At 44.3% G+C, this 9,449-nt stretch overlaps 3 protein-coding genes across 4 annotated transcripts; 2 read left to right on the plus strand and 1 right to left on the minus strand.

Annotated features, from left to right (window-relative positions):
• Positions 1–2,910: 2,910 nt before the first annotated feature.
• Positions 2,911–4,003, plus strand: LOC101769718 (probable calcium-binding protein CML21). Its single transcript, XM_004962416.3, has one exon. It carries the CDS (start codon positions 3,083–3,085, stop codon positions 3,722–3,724), a length of 642 nt encoding a protein of 213 aa, XP_004962473.1. The 5' UTR covers positions 2,911–3,082; the 3' UTR covers positions 3,725–4,003.
• A 619-nt stretch (positions 4,004–4,622) lies between these two features.
• On the plus strand, positions 4,623–7,397 carry LOC101770126 (reticulon-like protein B1). Of its 2 annotated transcripts, none has more exons than XM_014804917.2 (6): positions 4,623–4,746; positions 4,917–5,115; positions 5,266–5,446; positions 5,777–5,918; positions 6,010–6,079; positions 6,852–7,397. In XM_014804917.2, the coding sequence occupies exons 2-6, from the start codon at positions 4,929–4,931 to the stop codon at positions 7,013–7,015; spliced, it is 744 nt and encodes a 247-aa protein (XP_014660403.1). In that variant the 5' UTR covers positions 4,623–4,746; positions 4,917–4,928; the 3' UTR covers positions 7,016–7,397. The 2 variants fall into 2 exon arrangements, with proteins under 2 accessions (XP_014660403.1, XP_004962474.1); XM_004962417.4 differs by having other exon boundaries at positions 4,631–4,746; positions 4,912–5,115.
• A 754-nt stretch (positions 7,398–8,151) lies between these two features.
• On the minus strand, positions 8,152–8,757 carry LOC101757676. The gene has a single exon (XM_004963838.1). The coding sequence runs from the start codon at positions 8,755–8,757 to the stop codon at positions 8,152–8,154; it is 606 nt and encodes a 201-aa protein (XP_004963895.1).
• Between the last annotated feature and the right edge of the window lie 692 nt (positions 8,758–9,449).

The following is a 9,449-nucleotide window of genomic DNA, read 5'->3' on the forward strand; positions in this document are numbered from 1 at the left end:
GCTATATGGATTTGTTAACCAATTATGCAGGAGGCTTTGGTAAATTACAAGGATTCATTCCCGAACGTCGATGCAACTCTGAATCATGAATACATACTACACATCCCATATTATATTAAGTGGTCAATTCTGAAAATCACTTCTTCACGGCTGAGCAAAGAAGAGACAAAATCGTCCAGGTTCAGCCTACTCAGCTTAATCGGTCATCTCAAAAGCACTTTGGATTATGCCACTGCTTTATTTCTGAGGCAAAGACTACTCTGCACAATTGCTTCGACATCGTGGCTCCTGCTCATGTTGGCATCGTGCGGCCCAAGGACAACCACCAGCTCACGGCCGGAACAGCAGAATATGTACATCAGCGAACCCCCCTTCTCGCGTGGCTGCCGCGCTCCCTCTGCTTTCTTGCAGGTTCTCCGTTCTCGCCGCGTGCACTGAGGAAGGGAGCAATCGTCCACTGCGACTCTGCGAGCCTTCTCGGCGACATGGTAGCACAGGAGGTCGGGAGCCTGGGTGAAGCGGCGAGGAATCTATTTTCACACTTTGGTTCCCTTCAATTCCTGCTGATTTCTTCACCTGTGATCGGACATTCTCACATTGTATACTACTATGTACAGATTTCCTAGTAAATTTTGTAATAATGCACATGCGTAACATACTCCCAAAACAAATAGGATTGAAGTTAAACATACATATTTTCTCCTTAGAAAATCAGTCTACTCGCGGAAACATCGTCCCCCTATTTATAATGAGCTTTGTTACAATGATTGTTAAAGTACTAGTGAGTAGTGAGTACTTCATGGTACTTTTTTCTTTAAATTTTTTAGAAAAAAGTCCAAATTACTCCCTTCAATCCCTTCAAGTATAGCGAAAGTTCAGATAACCCCTTAAACTATGTTTTGGTTCAATTTACCCCCTAAACTATGTTATTTGGTTCAACACTTTGTCATTTTTATTTCTTCATCATAAATAAATTGAATTTTAATCTAAGACTTTGCAGGATGGTAGTGGACATCATAATCTATATTAAAAAATATTTATAAATTTTTCATCATTAGTTTTTATCTAACTTTGCATCTCGAGCATAAATTTTGTTATTAAATTTCCTACCCTATCAAAATAATGATGAAAAATTCATGATATATTTTTTAAACATGTCTTATGATGTTTGCTATCATCTTGCAAAAGTTGAACTTAAGATTCCACCTATGCATGGAGAAAAAAAAAGACAAATTGTATTAACCAAATGGTATAGTTTAGGGGTAAATTGAACCAAATGGCATAGTTTCGGGGTATATTAAACCGAGAAATACTTTAGCAATTATTCAGACTTTGATTATACTTGCGGGGAGTAATTTGGAGTTTTTCCAATTTTTTATGACCGTTGGTCTCAGGAATGTAATTGAAAAATAAATTGAATTAGTACGAGTCCTACACTATCTTTTGTACTCGGTCCTAACTATTTGGTACTTCTTGATATTTTTTCTCATTTTTTTTCAACCATTCTAAAATTTCTCATTTCGACAAAACATTACAAATGGAGAGAGATGCGAAGGAGGAGTACGCACGGCCCGATTGGAGGTACAGTAAAAGGCTTTCCCGAAAATTTTGGAGGCCTGCGCAGCTACTTCCTCATGCAGAGTAGCATCAGCAGCGTAGACCGTCAGCGATTTCAGGGAAGCTTCGCAAGTCCCTTTCGTCCTGGTTACGTACTGATTCGCCTCCGCGGGCAACCCGTGTGGTGTCCGCGTCGCCTAAACTAAGAAGGCTTTAGATGAGCTTCCACTAATAAGATAATACAAGTTCAGCTTGATTATACGACTTTAATTAGCTGTCGAATTTATTTTTCTTTCTGTTCACCCCCGAAACCGGCCTAGCTACTTTGCTTGTGTTCTCAGATAAACTGGAATAGTAGTTCTTCTTACTATGTTGAGTTGTTGACAATATAAATTGTTAGAGTACAAGATGCAATTGGCTATCTTTAAACAGACAATAACAATTAAATCTTTTGTGGTTAGTTGAACACATAATTAAGTACCACCATGATCGTAAAAGATGCGCAGTCATCAAGGGAAATTAAACGGATCCATAGGATCGAGGTGTAGTTGACGGATGCTTGGCGCTTGCAGAGTCAACGAGTCACAGGAGGAAGATGAGTATGTTCACCGCCCAGAGACGATGTTCGAAAATTCGATTGAATTCGCTCGAGGAAAATCCACCACGACATTGGCCCTTTCGATCCCCCATTAGCACGAGATTGCGACCCTAGCCGTGTGCTAAAATTAGCGGGAAGTTTCCAGGTGCAAAGTCTTGGTCATTTTAGATGTGCAATACGATTCTTCGACACTTCTAAAGGCGTTTTCTTTCTCTTAGACGCTCAAAAGCCAAAGTTCAGTGATAGGGGGTCTGGTTTGAATGATGAACGCGTTCTAGATGGGATGGTCGTCCATCACATACTTTTACATGATATTTGAGGGATCAACCTAGTCATATTATTATAGCACTAATGCATTTGGGTGTAGAGGATATATGAGACGGTGTTTTAAACATCTTCTGAGTCAACCTGACCAGACGACCCATTATGTACCGTCCCACTCCTAAACCTAAAATTCCATAATTGCATGTCCAGCGTTGCGTGTCATCCAGCAATCCAGCATCTATGTTACTTCAGTTTCAAACAAGAAAAACACAAGAACCTGATGCAAACCATTTCTACACAAAGACAATGCAGTACAAGTATACAACATCAGCTAGCACTACGAATATTGCCGCGGCAACTGCCCTCGTTTACCGTCCACAGATTCCGTACAATAAGCAAAGAATTCCATGTCACGTCAACCAGTTTGCCGCCTTAACTCTAAAATAAAGATGAGGAGGAGCTCGTTGTAGGATTTCCTATAACTTGTACGTGACGTAAAACTTGCATCTTCCCTATATAAACAGCACCTCAACACGCAAAACTTGTAACCCTTATCAACATACGTGTCCATAGGCCCATAGCTAGCTAGGTTTTCAACCAAATCCTTCTAATAAAGTTCCATACGTACACACGTGTGGGAAAGTAGCGCGCCCAGACACACGCATGATGGCTCCTCCGCCGCTGCTTCTGTCCGCGGCGCCCGCTGGTGCCGCGGCGTCATCATCGGCTCGTCCAGGATCGTCGTTGCAGCAGACGCAGCGCCAAGGTCCCTGCGACGGCGGCCGGCAACGGCGGCTCGAGTCCCTGCGCCTGCGCCGCGTCTTCGACCTGTTCGACCGCGACGGCGACGGCGTCATCACGCCCACCGAGCTCTCCGGCGCGCTGGGCAGGCTCGGCCTCGCCCTGGACCACGCCGCTGTTCCGGCGCCACCAGCGCCGGCGCAGACCGCTCCCGCTGGCACGGGCGCGCTTGAAGCCGTCGTCGCGCCGTACGTCGCGCCAGGCATGACGGGGCTGCGGTTCCAGGACTTTGAGGCGCTCCATGCCGAGCTCGCCGGCGACCATGGCGACGGCAAGGAGGAGGAGGAGATGAGGGAGGCGTTCTCGGTGTTCGACGAGAACGGCGACGGGTACATCTCTGCGACCGAGCTGCAGGCCGTTCTGGCGCGGATGGGGCTGCCTGAGGCCGGGTGCATGGCTCGGGTGCGCGACATGATCGCCGCCGCCGACCGGGATAGCGACGGGCGCGTCGACTTCGACGAGTTCAAGGCCATGATGGCCGGTGGTACAGCTACAGATATCTAGTCGTGATGAATTGGCATTTTTTTGTGTCAAAATTGAAACTAGTCAGTAGGGTCGTGTATATAGGTGTAGACATGGTGGGTTTCTGCCAATCGCCAATTTGGCACTTTGAGGTTTTTCTCGGTTTTCCTCATTTATTATTTGTGGTGTGGAATGTGGATATTTTTGTAATAGTTTGTCCGTAGGTTACAACTAAACTATTGCTTCAAGAGCACTGTTACACAGAAATAGTACATTTGAATTGGTCGAATGAATATATATTTCGCCATCGTTTTGTATCAATAAGTTACCCCAGATTATATTGCAATCGGTTTTGCACCTGTTGCATTGGTCATTTGGTGTGTTACACTTTTGCTACGTTTGTATTGCTACACCTAGCTAGCATACAAAGATGAGAAACGTGTGTGTTTGTTTTCCATTTTTCTCTACCATTTCCAAATATGATTCCTTTTTTATGTTTGTAATGTTTTATCTGTAAGAAAAACAATGGTTCCAAAAGACGATCGACTAATTAAAAAAATAATTTGTTCCCCGGGTAATCCTGTTTAGCTCTCACTTTCACATATAGCTATGTACCAATTAACACATCTGCAGTGGAAATAGAAGCAGAACGAGTATTCGATATATTTTTTTATCAAATATGGGATCTATATTGGTCTTGATTTGTTGGCCTCATCGAAGCCGCGAAAGCAAAGTCACAAATCAGTTTCTTAGTTTGAACAATACTCATATTATAATGAGCGAACACTTAATAAGTTCTACTGAAAAATACTAGAAAAAAAATAATGACACGGAGGATGGGCAGCAGAAGGCATGCGTGTCTTTGACGTTAGCATAGCGAGCGGTGGATGGGTTCCTATTTCTGGCCGTCCTCCGCCTTTGGCTCCGGTCCGTTATATCTACGGGGCTGCCCCCTTCCACTTCGGTTTCCTCCCAAAGAAGAACAACTCCAACCCAACCAAAGAGAAAGGTAAAGGCAGAGGTCCCAGATCTAATAGCGTAAATAAACTGCAAGGAAGAACACTGTAAGTATCTACCCTTGATCGATCTCGATTGTATTCTCGCTCCTAGATGTGTCGCGCAGGTTCTTGATTAGTCTGTCCATTTCCATTTTGGTTTCATTTCCAAGATTCAGATCATTTACGTTTGTTTAGCCTTTCGATCTGATTGTGCATTTATGTTTTTGGAAGAGAAGCTAGGGTAGGGGATGATGTCCGAAAGCGAGGAGCACGGCTCGCTCCTGGAGAAGATCAACGAGAAGATCCACGAATACAAGCACTCGTCGTCATCCTCCTCCTCAGACTCGGATGATGACAAAAAGCCCAAGAAATCCAAGAAGAAGAAGCTCTTCGGGAGGAAGCATCCACTCCATCACGTCCTCGGCGGTGGCAAAGGTAATGTGTATAAATTAGGGAGCGGAAGGATTTAGTTTCCTACTGAAAAGTTCCTGGATATTTGAAAGCCCACTGCAAAACTGGCACTTTCCATCAGGACTGTTTTCCTTTGTAAAAATAAGATTGTTATGATTTCTTTTCCTGTTTCAGCTGCCGATCTTGTGCTGTGGAGGAACAAGCAGACATCCGGGAGCATCCTTGCTGGGGTGACGGTGATCTGGCTGCTGTTCGAGGGCATCGGCTACCACCTCCTCACCTTCCTCTGCCACACGCTCATTGTCTTCCTCACCGTCTGGTTCGTCTGGTCGAACGCTGCGTCCTTCGTCAACAGGTCACCCTTTCTGTTCCTCCTTTGGTCCTCAACTTTAATCTGAAACGTTGAAGATACACTGCTTTTCTTTCTATTTCTGTTGAAGAATCCAAAAATGGTCATATTGCAGAATACGCAATGCCAAATGAATTTTATTATTATTACAGAGATCTTAGTTATTCAAGTCACACTCTGTTTCATTTGTTTGAGCAAGATTGTTTATTATCATCCCGAATGCCAAGAACTAGCTAAATTTTTTTGCATATATAGATTGCACCGAAAGGATTTGTCTGGTTACTCCATATGTATGACTATATCTTGGGAATTCGTATGACGTCCTCAATTTTCCAGGTCTCCTCCAAAGTTCCCAGAGGTCATTCTATCTGAAGTCCAATGCCTGAAGGTAGCTCATATTGCAAGGAAAGAAATCAATGAGGCTTTCTATACATTGCGCAATGTTGCTTCTGGGAAAGACCTGAAAACATATCTGATGGTAATTCACCTGAGTTCTACCACATATTTATTTTCTGTTGCTGCGGTTCATGTAGTTTTCTGAAGTTTTTTGTCTGTTTTGTTTTTGGCAGACGGTTGCAGTCCTGTGGTTCATTTCTATAATTGGAAGCTGCTTCAGCTTCTTGACTTTGTCTTACACTAGTAATCTTCTTCTCTACTTTCTCCTTGGCTTCCACTGCAAATTAGCATACATTACCATCTTCTCAACATCTGTGCTGTATTTTACTTCATTTAAATAACTTTAGTACTTCGATTAAATAATTTGAGTAATGCATTGAAGATCAAAATAAACAATGGACTCTGAAAGGCTTCCTGCACTATCAATCAAAACAAAGAGCTTCCTTTACATACAGATATAATGTGTGATTGAGTTTGTAGTTTCAGTTCTCTGATTGTGTCATGTTCGGAAAACTGAAGCCCTTGGTTCGTGAATGTCTGCATAGGTACTTAAGAGCAACAAGCACATGTGTGTGCACATTAGCGTCTTCTGATAACAATGGCTTTATCTTATCTTTGGAGGAATAAAAATCTAGAAAGAAAGATATAGGTTTTTCTTGATTTTCTCCTTCCAAGATAGCATTGCAACTGGATCAAACAGGACTTCACTGTCTCAAATCAAGTGACGATTTTTTATAAGAAAAAACATTGTGATATACTAAGATTTTGAAACTTTGATATCACTGTGAAATTAAACAATGGAATGTGAATATCTGGTTGCAGTAGGTCAGCTCTTCTTTACAAATTATCTGGAAAAACAGAAAATTGGATAAAGTGCCCCATGAACTTTGTACTTATTAACTATATATGCACTACATCCAAAAAGTCATATTCTGTATATTACATATAAAATCATCTTTGTACTTCTATTTCTCAATGTCATTCGTGAGATGCTGAAAGTGATCCCTGTTTGCAGTATTCCTGATGGCATACACGCTGCCCATGATGTATGAGAAATACGAAGATCAAGTTGATGTTGTGGGCGAGAAGGCCCTTATTGAGATCAAGAAGCAATACAAAGTGATTGATGCGAAGCTTCTCTCTAAGATCCCAATGCTGTCTGAGAAGAAACAGCACTGAAGTGGCGCTTCAAAGGCCTTTGCCTCAATTCTTCCACAGGAACTCAGCGCATTACCAATATAGTCTCCTTCGTCTTTGCTATGTCCTTACTTAGCAATACTTAAGACGACATCATAGATATTATATGGAGTCTTAAGATCTGGAAATTAACTTTTCCGAGTCATATAGAACAGAACACTGTCGACCGCAACACAGAGTAGTTGCTTTGCTTGTCAGTCAGTCCATTTGATTTCGTTTGGTCACAGATACATATGCCCAACTAATTGGGATTATTTACTATGCCTATATGTTCCTTGGTGCATTTTGATAGTGATCCATTTTATGAACTTCTGTTTGCAGCTCAATTATTTTGGGTCAGTCATGTTACTAATAGGCTATGTGCTTAATGCTACACTTTGTTTCTGTGTTTAGAGAGCTAGCTATATTTGTTAGCATCTTTGTTGACAGCCAGAGGCTGTATTGTAATAATATGTGGTTGAGTGCACAACTCGTGTAGAGGCTAGGATAAAGACTTCTTTTATCTAAAAAAAGTGCTAACTTAATTTGTAAAGGAAATGTTGATTGCTTCATGCTTATTCTGTGATCAACTCATACTACAGTTATGTGCTGCTCATGCCTTTCAAGTCCATCAATTTCAGTGACATGAAAAAAGGAGCTTGCTCAAGAACCGAGATAATACCTAGTCCTCAGATTCCTGAAAAACGAAATTATTTCGTTTCCGAGATGAGAAAGAATAGCACACAACTTTATTTTGCAGTAGCAATAGACAAAATTCTGAAGTTGATCGGCAACCGCAACCATTGGTACAAACATGAATCTCGTTACTCATTTCAAATCGCAAGCAATTCAAGTTTTGCACACAAAATTTAACTCAATAACTCCAAACAAGAAAGAGAAAACAAAAGAGTTTCTTGTAATTCACCAGGCCGTCGGACTCACAGGCGCTGAATAATTATCATTTTTACCAATCTTTCACCTGCTTCTTACTCCTCACCAACTTATCGCAACAAACACATTTGTCATCTACCGGTCAAAAGACTGATCAGTCCCTCGAAAATGTGCAGCACAGTACAATTTCAAGTTGGTAACAGTCTTGCAATTTGCCACAATGGCATTACACACGGCGACATGGCTAGCTAGAGCTTGGTCCGGTACCGGCACGACGATGTCTGCGCGCCCGGCGCGCGCACGCTCACCGCGACGTCGCACACCGTCACCACGACCACACGGCGCCTCAGCATGCCGAGCACCGTGGCCTTGCCCGGCACGGCCGTCCGCACGGTGAGCGGCACGTCCCCGGCGCCGACGAGGTCGCCGTACAGCTGCGCCGCGCTCGCAGCGAGGCTGTCGGCGAGCACGGTGAACCGGACGGTCATAGCCTCCGTGCCACCCGCGCCGACGCGTCCGGGGGGCAGGTCGGCGTCCGCGACGAGCGCGCCGCGGTAGTAGACTTCGGCGCAGCCGGCGTCGTGCGTGAAGGCGGCCACGGGGCTCGGGTTGCGGATGGCGAGGTCGGCGTCGAGGGTGGCGTTCAGGGAGGCGCCGGTCGGGGAGAGGGAGATCGAGGCGAGGCGGAGCGCCTCGAGCGTGGGGACGGCTGGGCGCGGGTAGAGTGCCAGCACGGCAGCGACGACCGCGAGGAGGACGAGCGCGGCCAGGGAGACGACGGCGCAGACGCGGCAGCGGTGGCGGGACGCCGAGCTCTGGTGCTTGCAGAGGGTGCCGGAGGAGGTGATCGCCATGGCTGCTTAATTAATGGGTACCTGGTGTTCGGAAGTGAAGTGTGTTCGAGGTGGGATGTGGATGGCCTCGTATCAGAATCATGGAGGGAAGAATTGTCAGTGACAAGTGAGCTAGACAGACAGGAGTTGTGTTAAGTAGCGGGGTTTTGGAGGGTGAGAGGTGGTTGATGGCCAAGATCGGCCGAAGTACGCGTGGGTACTAATTCTTCTTCCTTTAAGGCGTCTAAGCTTCCAGATACTGTGATGTTTCCTGAACGATTACACAAATCCTTATTGTTCTGATGCACTATGTCCAGGATTTTGTTTTCTTCGCGCCTTTACTTTCAAAATTTTGAACCCTCCAATCAAAATTCAGTGGTTTCGCCTCCTTTTATTCCCCCATTATCCTTCTTCCCTCCAACACTCCTGGCATCCCAATGTCTGCCTATCATGCCATCACCCCTTCCACCACCCTCCCATGTCCATGTCCATCAGCTCTTGCTATGGATCTATGATTAATTACTATTTTTCATATAACATGTATTCAGCGAACAATCAATTTATCATCCAATATCCCAGGCCTATTTATGTGTCGTTTTTGCCTCCCGCAGTCGGGATAGCTCTACACCTCCTAGCTTGCCCACCAACAGTCACCACTATTGGGTTGGCCTACCATCTTCATTGAACTCGATCACCTTGAGTCAACTCAAAGT

The sequence above is a fragment of the Setaria italica genome, chromosome III, assembly GCF_000263155.2.
Source record: "Setaria italica strain Yugu1 chromosome III, Setaria_italica_v2.0, whole genome shotgun sequence".
Classification (NCBI taxonomy): domain Eukaryota; kingdom Viridiplantae; phylum Streptophyta; class Magnoliopsida; order Poales; family Poaceae; genus Setaria; species Setaria italica.